We start from the raw sequence: 16,976 nt of genomic DNA, 5'->3' as shown, positions 1-16,976 counted from the left end.
ATATACTTTACTAAACGATGATAGACAAGCAACCACTACACGATCGCTTACACTTACTACATGATCGCTCTATCTTCTACACGATCGCTTACAATTACTACACGATCGTCGGGACCCTTCTACACGATCCCCTAGTAGATGAAGTAGACGATGAGCAGTACTCCTCTGCTGCTTCTACACGATTAATGCAGCCCGAACTCCCACACACGAGAGCTCACTTCCCTCACCCAAGATATTCAGTCCTTCAACGCCTCCTCTTTCCCCTTCCCTCTTCTTTTAAATCAACCGAATTGAAAGTCACTTAACTGTGGTCCCCAACCTCTTTAACCGCCGCAACTTCCACTTTTCCCATATTACCCTTATTCTTCCTTCTTTGATACTGCAGTACAATCGGAGGCCTATCATTACCTCCCCCCTTCACCTTTACCTTGTCCTTAAGGTAAAATTCTAAAAACTGATTCTGAAAATCATGCAACACCTCCCAAGTCGCCTCATGCTCCGACAGCCCTTTCCATTTCACATAAACCTCACACCCCCGATGAGACAACTGAGGCTAAGAGCCCAATACAGCCTCTGGTTTAGGTAACCAGGTATGGTTTTCATTGACTAAAGGATCTACTGATGAATTTCCTTCTGGTTGTCCAATCACCTTTTTGAGTTGTGAAACATGGAAAACTGGATGGATTGACACTGTTTATGGAAGCTCCAATTTGTAAGCTACCGATCCCACCCTATCAATAACTTGATATGGGCCATAATACTTGGGGGACAATTTGATATATCGTTTTTGTCGTATTGAGATCTGGCGATAGGGACGCAGCTTCAGCCATACCCACTCTCTGATTTGAAATTCTACATCCATTCTCTTCTTATCTGAAAATTTCTTCATTTTCTCTTGAGCAACCCTCAAATGCTCCTTAAGTACACGCAAGGCAACATCCCTGTCTCGCATCTGTCGGTCCAATGTTGCATTCGAAGTGCAATCATCCCCATAATAGATCAACACTGGAGGAAGGCGTCCATAAACAATTTGAAAAGGGGAAAAACTAGTGGAGACATTATACGTAGTATTATACCAGTACTCTGCCCAATGCAACCAAATAATCCACTCTTTTGGACGCTCCCTACAGAAACACCTCAAGTACATTTCTACGCTGCGATTCACCACCTCTATCTAACCATCCAAATAAGGATGATATGCTATGCTGCGATGAAGCTTGGTACCCGAAAACCTAAACAATTCTTGCCAGAAGTGGCTCACAAACACCTTGTCTCGGTCCGAGACAATAGACTTCGGCACTCGTGCAACTTCACCATTTTCTACAAAATACATCTGCTACAACACAAGCATTCAGAGGATGTTTTAAGGCCAAGAAATGAGCATACTTGCTCAATCTGTCCACTACTACTAAGATCACATCATACCCTTTGGCTTTGGGTAAGCCTTCAATAAAATCCATCAATATGTCAACCCATACAACATTAAGAATAGAGAGCGACATTAACAGCCCTACTAGATACAATGCTAAAGATTTGTTCTTCTAGCAGACCACACCTTCTTCCACATATTCCTTAACAGCTCTCTTCATCCCTTCCCAATACAATTCCCCTGATACTATTTTATATGTTCTCAGAAATCTCGAATGACCACCAAAAATAGAGTCATGATATGTATGCATGATAGTAGGTATCAAAGACGAAGTACTTGAAAGTACTAACCTCCCTTTGTGTTTCAGCACGCCCCGATGGAGAGAAAAATCTTGTACTTCGTCCTCCTTCGTAGTACACAGCCCTTGATTCGTTGTAACCGATGATCCTGCTCTATTTCCTTCTGAATTATAGCCATATCGATCATAGTAGGAGCCGACAACTAAGCCAACTGAGTCTCCAAATCCACTATGGACAACACATCCGCGGCTCCATTCTCCAATCCTGGACGATAAACTACTTCAAAATCATAACCAAGCAATTTAGCAACCCATTTTTAATGTTGCGGTTGTATCGTCCTCTGCTCAAGCAAAAACTTCAATGCTTTTGGATCAATTTTAATGACAAATCGTCTTTCCAACAAGTAAGGTTGCCACCTTTGGACGGCCCGCACCTTCTCCGGATCTACCTCTACTCCTTGCTTTGAAATGATATGCCCTAAATACTCCACTCCATCCTTTGCAAATCGACATTTCTTCCTATTAGCATCAAGCTCATTCTCCCTTAACACTGATAGTACCACCTCTAGATGCTACAAATGTTCCTCTAGACTTCTATTATACACTAGTATATCATCAAAGAATACTAACACAAAATGATGTAAGTAAGGCTTGAATATGGTATTCATCAGTGCCTGCAATGTGGAAGGTGCATTGGTTAAACCAAAAGGCATTACCATGAATACATAATGTCCTTCATGTGTCCCGAAGGCAGTCTTCTCCACATCCCTCGAGTTCATCCTGTTTTGATGGTAACCCGACTTCAAGTCCAGCTTAGAGAATAAAGTAGCTCCATTCAATTCATCAAAAAGCTCTTCCACCATTGGAATCGGGAATTTGTCCGGAATGGTGGTAGTGTTAAGAGCATGGTAATCCACACAAAATTTTCACCCTCCATCCTTCTTTCTAACCAGTAGAATAGGGCTTGAGTAGGGACTGGTACTTGGTCTAATGATGCCCAAATCCAACATTTCCTCAACCAATTTCTCCATCTCTGTCTTTTGGTGATACACATATCGGTATGGTTGAACATTTATTGGGCTGGTTCCTTCCTTCAAGTGCATATGGTGCTCTATACTTCGACGAGGAGGCAATTCCTCTAGCCATTCAAATACATCCTTAAACTTAGTTAACAAGGTTGATAAAGATTCTGGTATTGTGTCGATTTCCTCACTTCCGTATTGCTCCGCCACAAATTTACCTTCGTCCATCATTCTACATTCAACCAAAAAACCTTGATCTTTAGCTGCCCAAGTCTTCACCATACATTTCAGATTAATTCTTGCTTTCGTCATACTTGGATCACCCTGCAAGGTAACTTTTCGACCCTCATAAACAAAAGTCATTGTTAAATTCTGCCAATCGACCTCTGTTTTTCCCAAAGAGTGTAGCCACTGCATCCCCAAAATCACATCTACACTTGCTAGCTCTAATGGCAGGAAGTTATCATTCACATTCCATTCTCCTATCATCATTTTCACATTCTTACATACTCCCTTACCTCACACCGCGACTCTCGATCCCAAAACTACCCTGTAATTTTTCGTTTCTGTGAATTCCAACTCCAAATGATTTGCTATTCCTTCTGATATGAAGTTATGGGTAGCTCCACAGTCAACCAGTATTACCATAGTTCCCCTTTGATCCCCCTTTAATCTTCATTGTTCGAGGATTCGTCAAACCAACAACCGAATTCACAGAGAGTTCCACAATCGGCGAGACTTCTTCATTCACGGTTAACATGTTCAATTCCAACGTCTCCTCTCTCATTTCGTCTTCTTCGTGCAATTCCAATTCTTCACCGGATGAATGCACAACAAGTAGCCTAAGTTCTCTAAGTTCACGCCTTTTGCACCGATATCCCACGGTATATTTTTCATCGCATAAAAAACAAAGTCTTTTCTCTCTCTTCGTCTGGAATTCAGCGTCTGTTCACCTCCTTGTCGAAGTTTCTCTCCAGTTATCGTCAGTCGACACACCTTGCAATGTAATTGTCCTCATCGGAAATATCTCTCCTGACTTCCCTCTTTCTTTCATATCACTACTACTTCCCGATTTACTCACATTTTCAATATTAAAGTTCGAAGAATTCGAGTTTTGAATCTTACCTCCGAACATTCGCGCCCGACCCACTTCGACCCATGCATTCTCTCTATCTTCAACACGTTGTGCTAACGACATCATTTGCGCTAGCTCCGACGGTTCCCAACATTCGACCTCAGCTTTTATCCATGGTCCTAAACCGTTCATGAATGTCTCTTCCAACACTTCGTTCGGTAGGTGTGGTACTGGCGCCACCAATTTATCAAACAGATTTCGATATGCTTCTACAGTGGTTTCTTATTTGATAACAAAGAATCTACCACAAATCGATCCCTCTCTTAAAGATTGGAATCGAACTAACATTCTTCGCTTCAGATCTTCCCAATCTTTGAACGACTCCCTACCTTCCTTAGATCGGTACAAGTCTTACGACTGTCTCTTATACACATCTAGATGTGTATAAGAGACAGCGCCTATACTTTCCTTAGACTGATACCAGTCTAAGGCGGTGCCGTCGAAACTCACAACCGCCACTGTCATCTTCTTGAATTCCATCAGTTTATGAATTTGAAAATAGTGATCTGCTCTGAATAGCCTGCATCTGCCTCACTTCCGCTAAATATCGGCATCTCGACTTTCTTGAATTTGCTTCAATTGCAAGTTGCTTCTTCACCCACTACTTTAACTGAAATATTCGTTCTACAAACATTATTGTTGTTCGATCCTTCCATCTCTTCCATCACTTTTGTTTTTCCCTTTGCCATTTCTGTAACATACGAAGTGAGCATTTCTTGATGTTTCTCTGCTTGCAATTTCAATCGTTCAATACTTCTTGCTAACGACGCTAAATTCTCCTCTATGGTTGGTAATTTCTACATTTCGACTCTGAGTCCAGAGATCTCCTGGTCTAGCAACTCCAACTTTTCTTCAAATCATTTTTTAGCCATGCTTGCCCAAATTGTTGCTCTGATACCAATTTGATAGGAAACTGATCGTTTAAAATGTATTTATTGATAAAGTGTGATTACTCGGTCGTATATCAAAACAGCTAAACGATTTACATATACTTTGCTAAACGATGACAGACAGGCAACAACTACACGATCGCTTATACTTACTACACTATTGCTCTATCTTCTACACGATTTCTTACACTTACTACACGATCGCTTACAATTACTACACAATCGCTTATAACTACTACACGATCGCCGAAACCCTTCTACACGATCGCCTAGTAGATGAAGTAGACGATGAGCAGTACTCCTCTGTTGCTTCTACACGATCAATCTAACCCGAACTCCTACACATGAGAGCTCACTTCCCTTACCTAAGATATTCAGTTCTTCAATGCCTCCTCTTTCCACTTCCTTTTTCTTTTAAATGAGAACTTCTCCCAACCAAATCTAAAGTCACTTAGCTGTGGTCCCCAACCTCTTTAACCGACGTAACTTCCACTTTTCCCATATTACCCTTATTCTTCTTTCTTTGATACTGCAATACAATTGGAGGCTTATCATTGTTTTGTCTAAGGACTGGGGTCTTGAGAGCAGCCTTGATGATGCCCTTCCTACCTATGGTCCTACTACCAGAAAAACCTCAAAAGCAGGAGTGAAAAAAAGGGACTCTTCTGCTTAACCTGTTGTACCTTTAGATGGCGTTTCATTCCATTCTATGGAAGCTGTTAGTATGTGGAAATTCATTACTAATCAGTTGATTGTTGAAGAGTAGGAATTGTTTAAGAGTACTCAGGAATGCATTGAGATCATGGGTCTAATTGTAAAGGCTAGTTTGGTGGAAACAATGTTGAATGTTGGTCCCTTTTATCCTCAAATTGTTAATGAATTTATTGCTAATCTTCCAAGAGACTTAGACAAGCCTTCCAGTCCTAATTTTAAAAGGGTTCATATAAGGCAGCATTTGTTTATTTTCTCTCTTGCTCTTGTTAATAAATGTCTTGACTGTGAAGTTGAAGTAAATGTTACTACTGAGCGACCTTCCTCTAGAGATATGGTATTGGAATTGACAAGAAGCACTAAATGTGTTTGGCCTAAGATTGAAGGTTGAAATTGATATAACAAAAAATTGAAGAATATAAATTGATATTTACTCTAAAAAATTACTTGATAAGATTGTAATTTTACACAGATGTACGAAAGAGAAAGTAAAAGAAAAAATAGATCAATTTCTATATCCCTAAATAGTCATTAAAAACATTCAAAATCTATATCCAAAATTGATAAAAATAAATAATTAAAAAGCAATCAGGAATTATATTGGAAAGAATCTAAATGCACTGAAATTATTCTGTTTAAGAAAAAAATATTACAAAAATTTTCCTTTTACCGTAGTCGATATAACCCTAAATCTCAAACTATCAAATTTTTTCAGTTAAACCTTTTCATTGCATTTCTTTACCTTTTTCTTTTTCCCTTTCATAGCCTAAACAAAAGTCCTTAAACTCCTCTTCCTATCATTTACTTTGCTCACTAGAAAATGACAAGTCACTCATTTAAATCTCCCACCCTCTCCAATTAGATGGTCGAAACGCATTAATGAAAGAAAAAGCGTATGTTTTGCTTAATAATTATATATAAAGATATAGTCATCATATAAACTTCAATGGTCTCATCCATTCGTCTTTCTCAAACTATATTAATTCAATATTAGACGAAAAGTCTGTATAATGAAAATAAACATTTCTATATATGTAAAAAAAAAAATTAGAAGAACTTTGATTTATGCCTTTAGATCTATATATATTCATTAGCTTAAGATCATCTCTCCAACTAATAACCTTACATACATCCTTTTTTAGGAGGCCTACATCTTGTATACCGTTTCTATAACTTAGAGTTAAGTTGAGAGGTTCGAATCCTTGAATATTTTAATCGAGAGTTTATATATGTAAACCAATTAGGTTATATAGTTAATTGAGATTCAAGAATCTTCCTCCGAACTAAAATTTGCGAAAATGACTCATCCATATCATTCCAAACTTCCTCTTAAAAAAAGAATTAATCAAATCATCTACATCAATTGATCCAATTCACAAAATCATTTTTAAAAAAAAGGGGTAAACAATAAATAAATAAAGAAGGAGGAATAATCTCAAACATGGGAAGGTTGAGAAAATGGTGAAGGAATATCTTCAGGGTTTCTCCCAGGCTTAACCCATCTCCCAAACCTATTCTTAATCAATCCTTTATGTGGCAATTGATACCAAAACTGAGGAATTCTCAATTCTTCCACAAGCATATCACTCCCTTTGTTCACCAACGCCACATCCCTTCTCGAATTCCACCTAAATTTCCCTTTCCTACTAACAAACCCATCTACCAAATGCAAATATATCTCCAAATTATGACTCCCCGTCATGTCGGATTCCCTCTTCAAATACGGCGACATATACATATCCATCCTCAATTCCTTCCCCACATGTCGATACACCCAATTCAACTTCCCCGTCACCAAGCTCAACTTGTTCACTATCGAATTCACAAACAAACCCGGAAGTTTTGGAACAATGTCTTGTCCGATCACTACACGTAGCGTTTTCACTCCCATTTCGTTTAATTTCTCTCTAAACGTTAAATTCCCAACTCTCGGAGCTCCGAATGACACCACGCTGATGTGTACGCCCGTCGGGAATAAAACCCCTGCTTCGTACGCTGTTAACAGAGACAGAGCACCGCCGAGACTGTGCCCTGTTATGGTTAAACTGATTTCTCTGTCGCCTTTTTCTTTGAAGAAATTTATTAGTCTGTTTAACTCTTCCATTACTTGCTCCGATGCGCTGGTTTTGTTGAATTTTGATTCCTCGTCTTTGGATTTGTAAATTGTTAAAAACCCACGTTGGACTTTCACTTTCTTGTCGCTCCGGTCGATTTTCTTCAACTTGGTTTTTAAATCGATATACCATTCCGTCGGTGTAACCGTCCCTCTCCAAGCAACGAGGATATCTCTCCGCCCGATTCTGTCACTTTCTTCATCGGTGCTAACGGCGACAAATCCCATCCAATTCGAATCCCGGCTCCAGACTTCGCCGATTTTGGAGCTTTCGAACCAATCAGGGCCGTCAACAGGGGACAACGCGTAGATGTATTTTGTAACTTTGTAGCCGTTTTGAGCTAAACCCAATTCGTTGAAGAGTTTGTGGCGGTTGTATCTGCAACTACCGCAGAATTCAGAAAGTGGGTCGAAGTCAAAAGCGTCGTAAGTTGCTTGAGCGAATTCGCCGTATTTGACGATTTCACGGCGGAGGAAAGGGTGGAGAGGGTCGAGGAGGCCGTCCCAGTCGGAGGCGCCGTGGAGGTCACGCCAGACGGCGGAGATGTTTTCACGAGGGGAGAGTGTGGGAGTCATGTGGTTGCCGAAATCGATGAAATCGGCGGCGCGGAGTGGCATACGGAGGAGGGAAGCGAGGGGTTTGGCTAAACGGAGTTCGTTTTTCTTGGAGGAGGATCTGGATTGGTGTACTACTAATGGTGAAACGATGCCGTTTACCGGAGTGTTGGTGGGGATGGCGGTGGAACATGTGAGACGGCGGCGTTGGTTGTGTAGAGAAGAAGAAATGGCGGATCTAATGGCTTTTAATCGGATTCCGAATTTCAATTTCCAATACCATTTTGTTTTCTTTGTTCCGTTTCTCAACATTGTTACTCTTTTCATTGCTACTCCTCTTGGGGTAGCCATTTTCGCCTCCATGGCTGAACTAAAACCCAACAGATTTCGGTTGCCGGCGACAGAGAGAGAGACAGACAGAGACAAAAGACAGAATTTTTCTTTTGAAAAAACGGAAATGTTTTGTTTTGGGGATGAAATGGATTGGATTAGTTGCGAATTTATAGAAGGGGAAGTTGGCGACTTTGAATTTGAATCTTTACTTTCGCACGTTTTTGAGGGACCGTGAAGGTGGTGACATGGGAGAAACTTCTTACTGTTGAGTTTGACTAACATTATAGTCGGTCAAAGATGATGGTAAATAGGATATTATATGTAATTTTAAAACGCTTAAAATTATTTTTATTATTTTTAAAATTATTAAAAATATATTTTTAATTACTCAAAATTCATATTAATAGTATTAGAAATTAAACTGATTTAGAGTGACTTAATGTGTGTTTCAGAATTATTATAAACAAGATAAAATTGATTTTACATTTTGTAATCACTCTCAAATATAATTGAAAACGTTAAAAATCACTTTTAATTCATAAACTTTTATAGAATTACCAATTTACTCCTTAAACTTTAGTTTGTTTTATATACTTTTAATTCTATAACAATTTAGTCCCTAAATTTTACTATGAAATAATTTAGTCATTTGGTCCTTATATTTTAATTTTGTAATAATTTAGTCCTTATCCTAAAAATTAGGGATAAGATTTAACGAGATTTTTCTTACATAAATAAGATTAATAAACTAATTGGAGACTCAATATTTTTATAAAATATAAAGTCTACATCATAAAACTTTAAAAATTGACATCTAATTTTGAGAAAAATTATGTGTGAACGAATAAATTATATTACAAATTTAAAAGTGCAATCATTAAATTGTTACATACTAAAGTTGAAAGACTAAATCGTTACAAATAAAAGTTTAAGAACCAAAAGCGTTTTTCAACGTTGGAAAAATCAAAGGAGCTTTAGTATTGATGAGATACATGAGATACTTTCTCCAATTGTAAATTGGTTTTGGGATGAAACCTCCCATTTCTAATATGATACAAGAGTCCATAAAGTCTAAACGAACATTTATACAAAACTAAAAAATTAGAATCATATCCAAGAAAGAATAGTGAACCCAAAGAAATATCATCTTTAGACAGTATTTGACATATTAGAAAAGTTAAGAAACCCTATAATATTTATTTGATAAAATGTACACGAACTACTAATTTTATTATCAATATGTTATCTAAATAATCTATAAAGTTCAAATTAGTTGGTAAAAAAGTAAAAAAATCGAAAATTGGTAAATCAAAGAAGCTAACAATTGATTTACATTGCGAAGAAAATATAGAACGTTCTTCTTCTTGATCATGTCAATTTGCGTGGTAATAAATGCATGAGGGCCTATTTGCAAATAAAATAATCTTAGATCTAAGAAGGATGGGACCTAAATTTTGGGAAAATTTTCAGAGCCGCCGGGTAAGAATTAAGTATTTTAAAAATTTATTCCGTTCAATTATGTAAATTGTGGGACATGGCTGGCTGGCTGCTAATAATTTATATGACTTGGGGGAAATTGGTCCGAGAGATTAGGTACTGTGAAGTTTCCAAGAACTTGTTTGCAACGTTAAGATTTGGTAAATATGAGTAATTTGATATNATTTGTAGCGAATTTATGGGTTGAAAATCATTCCTTCTAATTGGAGAAATAGTCTTATTGACTTTAATTAAGAAAAGAGAGAGAGAAAAAGACATAATACGGTTATTATTTGTACTATCACTATGACAAGCAATAATAATGGTATACTAATTCTTTCTTCACAATTCAAATCATCTTTATAAAATAATCAACAGAAAAATAACAAAAATAATGGTGATATCATATGGACAAAATGTATAAATCATAAATTAAAATACATCTTATCATTAATATAGGTTAAGATTGAAGACAATTTTATTTATGTTAAAATATATTTTATGATAATTTTAAAAACTATATTTGTCAACATCTCGATGATGATTAATAAAAAATAACAAAGAAAAAAATTACATGTATTATGAATTTGAGGAACACAACGGAAATATAAATGTCAATAAAATATAATATTAAAATAAATAAATATATAAAATAAAATAAATAACGCAAGTAAATAAAATAACAAATTATGAACTTCTCCAATTTCTCAAAACATTTTGGAATTTATCCATTATGTGTCTTTCAAAACGCACAAAATGCCACTATTTTTAAGTAATTTGACAAGTAAGAAGTAAATTACATGAACACTAAGAATGAGTATTTACATGAAACATGGACTATACTTTGAAAATTGGAAGTATGGCGTATGGTCAGTGGACACTAAACATGAATATCTAATAGACATCTATTTTCTTATAATATTTATAATAACATGCACCACATTTTTGGGAAGTACAATTATCTTAAAGCCGCCCTATTGTGGTAAAGGGTTTGGTTCATAATATACCAAATTTATTCTTCCTTTGATTATCATCCAGTCCAATTTTTTATTTTAATGTTATAAATAATACTAAAATATATGAATTAGACCAACAATTTAAGACAACAAATGGAAATTCAACATATATATTATTAATCTAATGATAATTTTTATCAATCATTTCAAAGGAAAATTAAGTAATTTAATGTTAAGGCTTGATTGAGATTAGGCACAAGGAATTTTCAAAAATTCTTCACCTGAATTTTTAAAAAATGGCTGCTTCCTTTTTAGTCAATATATATATATATACTCTTTCCCCCCTTTTTCTAGAAGAAAACAAGTTCCATAGTTTTATTTAACATTGATATAGTATATATTTATATATGTGGACCTAAAATATAGACCTAATATAGAATAATTTTAAGTTTGAATCATTGAGTTAAAATTACTGCCATTGCTTGAGAAATTACTCAAAGAAAGTAAAACAAAGAGAGTAGTAGTAATTACCCTATAGTGGGGAAGTTGTTATTATTATTATTATTATTATTTAGAAGGAAGTTATCTTTTTCATAAAAGTTCCATTAGTGTACTCTTGATTAGTTTAGCCATATTGAAATTATATATCAACATATTGACAAGTGACAATTAGTAAATTAAGAGAGGTTGCTATTATATATCCCATATAATAAGATATGAGTTGGGGTAATTTTGGACCCGTAAAAGAAAAAAGATAAAAGTAAAACTAAGAAAATTACCTAATCTAAAAAATGGATCCAAGATCGACATGATGCAGGCCCAAGAGAGCTCCTTATATTAGGTTTGGTTAGTTGGCAATATTTGTTTAAGTTGTAACGTGGTGCTTCTGCTACAGATGTTAGATGAAATTAAATGTCTTACCACTTATGGTATCTGATAGTTTGTTGTTATCTCAACATGCGATTCGTCCAGATCTTTACTATCCTTATCAGGAAGATTTTGGCATTCCTTCATTGAATTTATTTTCTCTTTCTCTTTTTTTGTGGGAGTCAAAATTATGTTAGGGTTTCCTTATTTATTCCCCTGCATATTTAAGGGATATAATATTGATTCCTAAGATTGGAGATTTTGTAAAAGAGATAGATGATTGTTGGTCGCGATGTGTGAAGTTGAGAGGTTGTTTCTTCAGTTTCCTTTGAGGAGAAGGCGGTGTGTCTATTGCCTAAATGTGACATTCCAAATTTTTATGTAATTTAAATTCAATTATTTTGTAATATTTGAGAATTATTTTGAATTTTGAGGTTAAATTGAATTATTGTAAAAAGATAATTCAATTTAAAATTTTTTCTTTAGTGAAGGACTTTTGGAATTAAAGTTTTAAATTAAGGAGAATTTGGGATTGACTTCAAATTTAATTTAATTTAGGAAATTGAATTAAAATTAGGAGATTTAGAATTTGTTTACAACTAGGAAAAGGAAATAGGATTATTTTGTTTTGTTAAGGATTAAAGATTTAAGAGATTTGGAGATTTGAATTCCTAAAGAAATTTAAATTGGATTTGGAATTTAAATATATATACACATATATACATAAACGAAAAGAGTTGGGATTTTGAAATTCAAGAGGGAAAAGGAAACACCCGATTGTCCAGCTCTAGCTGTACCGCCTCCCTCCTACACACGTTTAGCTATCAACCCAACCGTCGTTGTCGTCTGCATGCTATGAGTTATGAGATATTATGCTATCAATTCATGAATTTATATTATAATTTCATGATAATGGACCATTTTATTGCATGTTTCTTGAAAGACCAAATTAGTGACGATTGCTCTCCTATCTGTAGTTATGTGCACCTCAGATTCAGTTATGTGCGCCTTCGAGTTCACCAGATTATGTGCATCTTCAGGTTACTAGATTATGTGTACCTTCGGTTCACCAAATTATGTGTGCTTTTAAACTTTTTATGAGAATTTTCTAGTTTTGTTTTATGGTTTTAAGATACCCTGTTAAATGAATTTCAGTTATTTTGTTTTAGTAAAGTTAATTATTTTCTGCTATTTATTTGGTTTTACTAAGACATGAAAAAAATGTCAATTTGAGTTGTATGCATGCATGTCTACAGTAATGACCTAATTTAAGTCCTAGAGAGTCGGGTCGTTACACTAAATGTTTTCATATAAAGAATATAGTTCAAGTCAATAGTGAAACTGGAAGTGGTTCCAAGCCTAGGGGAGCATAGGTTCATATAGTGAAGTGATCTTCAATTGAAAACAAGAAAAATAATCATATGCTGAGAAGGAATCTCTCATTGAGGGGGAGCCTAAGTATCTGTCCACTATTGTATCAATTCTTAGGAGGAGCCTAAACAATATAGAGAGGAAGTCTCACGCTTAGGGGAAGTTTAACTGCTAGTTCGAGAGTAGTGTTAGATGTGTATCATTGTTATTTTTTAATTATCTTCCTATGCATATCATCAATGACATGGGTGTACTTGGTGATTTGATCAATATGCATGATATCAGTACTTTTTTCTTTATAGATTATTTAATTTAATTTTTTAATTGGATAAGTCTTTAAGAAAAAGTATGTGAATGGCTACTCTAGCAAAGCATATGCTAAAAAGGCTAGTGTGTCGTATATCATTTTAATCTTTCCATGGGAGCTGTTTGTTTTATTGTATAGCATTTTCTTAATATAAAATATAAAACTACCTCATAACATGTACCATTTGCATGATATTATAATTTAATTTTAGTATATATATATAAAAAAATAGAGTTTAAAAATATTATAAATAATACAATAGTCTTTTACATTGTTTGACTCTGAATAGTTGTAATTATTTTGAAGACAAAGAAATAATAGTTTACAGATTTTACGTACCTATTTTTAGGTAGTTTTTTGTGTATAAATATCTGCATATTTACCAATCAGATATGTTACAGTGATATACCAAATAATTTTATATATGGTATGAAAAAAAAAAGGAGATGTTTTTAAATATAAAAATATGTTTAAAAATATTTACACTAAAAAGTTTCAAAAATACCAAGTTTTAAAAGTACTATACTTTTAGAACCTTTTACTATAAAGTGTAAATATTTTTAAACATATTTTTATATTTAAAAAGACCCTATTATTTAAAGAAAAATTAGTTTTTGTTTAAGTAAATAATTTTATAATTAGAAAAAATGAGTTATTTGATAACCTTTCTCCTTCCTTCATATTCTTTCAATTTCCTCTTGCATTCTTATATAAACACAAAAGTGTGCTGAAGGTGGGTGCTTGAAAAGTTGTTTCTGCTCTCAAAATTTAAGAAATACATTCATTTTCAAATTAATTTAGAAGTCTACATACTCTCTATGATTCTTTACCTTGAGAATACTGAGGTTTCCATATGGTGGTGCTCGATTGATTGTTGCATTTTTCATGATCAAAGTGTTCATTGTCCGTGATTTGAGAAGGAATCAATAAGAGATTAGTCTTCAAGGGTGTGTGACTTTTGAATTTCTTGTTCCTATTTTATTTCTTTACATAAATATGCTTAATAGATCTGGTATATCTTGTTTCTATCTTATATGCTTTCTGTATGTTATGTAAAATTAAAATAAGGATGCGATCGCTTCTACAACGGGTGCTCGCGTATCCTTTCGATTAGTATCAGAGCGAGCGTTTCGTCCTAATTTTAATCTTCATATGGATTGCAGATTAATGGTGGGGTTTAGATTCTACATAGAAGTATGTTGAATATGGTTTGCTCATTTGGATGTTTTCGGGATTGGTTTTAGTTTTTCTATCATTTTTTATTCGATATGTAAAGAACCTGTAGTTTTGGACATTTTTTTGTATGCTATTGAGTCTATAGATCGCGTACGTGTCATTCATGACAATATTTTGGCTTCGATTTGGTGGAACATGGAGCAAGAATCGAGAACTACGGATGAATGGGTGAAGAACTGTAAGTATTCTACCTTACAGCATCGGACTTCATCGTTGCAACACTGGCCTAATGCTATAAGGAAAAATCCTCAACATCACAACACTCAAATTGCAGTGTTGCACCACTGCATGGAGCATCATGACACTGCGAGCGACATAACGATAAGCACTGAAAAGACGCCAACGTCACAACGCTGGTGAAAAGCGTTGCGACGTTCTGGATTTGAAGAGGCACGCGCGTTTCAACTTCCAGTCCGACGGTTTGACTCCCTAGTGGTTCGGTTCAAACAATTTTCTTCAGTTTTTTTTTAATAATTTAGTTTTGCTTTCTTTTGGTTTAATTAAATTAACTTAATTAAAGGTTTAGGAAGTCAATTTCATTCCAAATTGATGCTTTTATTTATGCATTTGATGTATAATTATTTTATTTTTGAATATATGTCATAATGTATGTCATATAGAAAAATCTCATTATAGGAAATACATATGTTCATGTACCATTTTTTTAATATAAATTTTATATTATAAGATTTCATGATATATTAAGCATATTCATGTATTATTTATATTATAATTGTTATAATATATAGTTTAGATGTATACATATATATTTTGTTATTTTATATATATAATCGTTTTATATGTAATGTAATGTAAAAGGAATTGCATGCTAACATAGGTTAAATCGTGTTCAAATAGTTTAAAATTGATTTCATATTAGACCTATGTGTTGGTTTTTATATCCTAAAACTCGTAGTTTGTAAATTAATAAACATATTTTGTTTTGTTTTTCGATAAAATTGTTATTGAAATTGTAATCTTGAATCCAATAAACTAAGGTCCTGAGGATATTTAATGTACTTTGAACTTTATGTAGTAACATAAATATGGATCAAGTTCAAATATATAGCCTAAAAATGGTCTATAGTAAAGGGATAAGATTGAGCGCCTTGTTCTGGGGACACTATGGATGCGACCCACTTTGTAGTTAGTACAAACAATGTGATCCTGAATCATTCATATAGAGATATGTGAGTGGGGGCATCCTATGCAATGAGTTTGCATAAGACTGAACCATGAAATAGTCACTTTTTATGTTCTAAACGCCGTTTTATGTATAAAACTGACTATTTCGTTAATTGATGACCTAGGTAACTTAATCTTAATCCTGAGCTAACTATGAACTCCTATTCACTTGAAATTATCCTTAGATCTGCATAGGTGAGGGCAGCTCATTATCGCTGGCACAATAAGCCTCCCATTTCAGGGGTAAGATCAAGTGGATAACTGGGAACATAGGGTGTAAGATGGAATTCACTTCTACCCGTTATAGGGATAGTAGATAGGTTGTTCCCTTTAATACTGAATCTAGGTCTTGAACAAGGGCCCCAACCCTCTCCTTGGTCTGAGAGGGTTTCGTTTTTATAGGTTCGGACCTTAAACCAATTGTTCATTAGAGGATCAGTGAAAATTAAACGGTTTTTATGACTAGCCGAGATTACGAACAACTTGTGAAGGATTAGCTTACTAATCATGGTTATATCAAAAGGACACAAATATATCTATAGTGAGAGGTGCAACTACGGGACTATAGTGGAATGATCCGTTGTTAACGAATGTTGATTAGCTCTGTCTAAAGAGTTTAGCCAGCTAATCTAGCATTGGTTGAGCCCATGATCTATAAATCCATTGGTGTGAACAAATATATGTAATATAGTGGTCGGGTTTTTTTCAATTTAGAGATATAGCTTTAATATTTAAATGTGATTTAAATATTCCAGAATATGAATATGTTCATATTCGGAAGCTTCGAAAATAATGGAAATGTCAAAGATGTAAAAAGTCAAAGAGTTGACTTTTGACTTTGAAAAGTTCAAAACTTTGACCGACCTTATATTCAAATGTGATTTAAATTTCGAGAAAATGAATACAGATTCATGCTTCGGGAGGTCAAAATTAGTCAACACGGAAAAATCATAAAAAGGTCAAATGTTGGACTTTTTGGTCAAAGTTTGACTTTTGACAAAATGACTATTTTGCCCTTGACTAAAGTTAGAGGAAAATCAAACTTTGTTGGATAATTCCACTAACAAAATAGTAGGGCTAGGTGTTGGTTTATAGTGGAGACATTAAGCCCACTTAGATGTGGATTCTAGGTGTTTGGCTTTTATGAATTTG

At 34.6% G+C, this 16,976-nt stretch overlaps 2 protein-coding genes across 2 annotated transcripts; both read right to left on the bottom strand.

The window, feature by feature from the left end:
• Positions 1-301: 301 nt before the first annotated feature.
• Positions 302-2,530, bottom strand: LOC120084159. The gene is made up of 7 exons (XM_039040054.1): positions 2,384-2,530; positions 2,025-2,239; positions 1,556-1,932; positions 1,332-1,444; positions 1,180-1,232; positions 833-1,124; positions 302-553 (listed from the first exon to the last, which is right to left on the bottom strand). The coding sequence occupies exons 1-7, from the start codon at positions 2,528-2,530 to the stop codon at positions 302-304; spliced, it is 1,449 nt and encodes a 482-aa protein (XP_038895982.1).
• Positions 2,531-6,714: 4,184 nt separating this feature from the next.
• On the bottom strand, positions 6,715-8,587 carry LOC120082636 (phospholipase A1-Igamma1, chloroplastic). The gene has a single exon (XM_039037886.1). It carries the CDS (start codon positions 8,454-8,456, stop codon positions 6,861-6,863), a length of 1,596 nt encoding a protein of 531 aa, XP_038893814.1. The 5' UTR covers positions 8,457-8,587; the 3' UTR covers positions 6,715-6,860.
• Between the last annotated feature and the right edge of the window lie 8,389 nt (positions 8,588-16,976).

The sequence above is a fragment of the Benincasa hispida genome, chromosome 8 (assembly GCF_009727055.1).
Source record: "Benincasa hispida cultivar B227 chromosome 8, ASM972705v1, whole genome shotgun sequence".
Classification (NCBI taxonomy): Eukaryota; Viridiplantae; Streptophyta; class Magnoliopsida; order Cucurbitales; family Cucurbitaceae; genus Benincasa; species Benincasa hispida.
The sequence above is the reverse complement of the archived record's forward strand: the minus strand, read 5'-3'. Positions and strand labels throughout refer to the sequence as shown.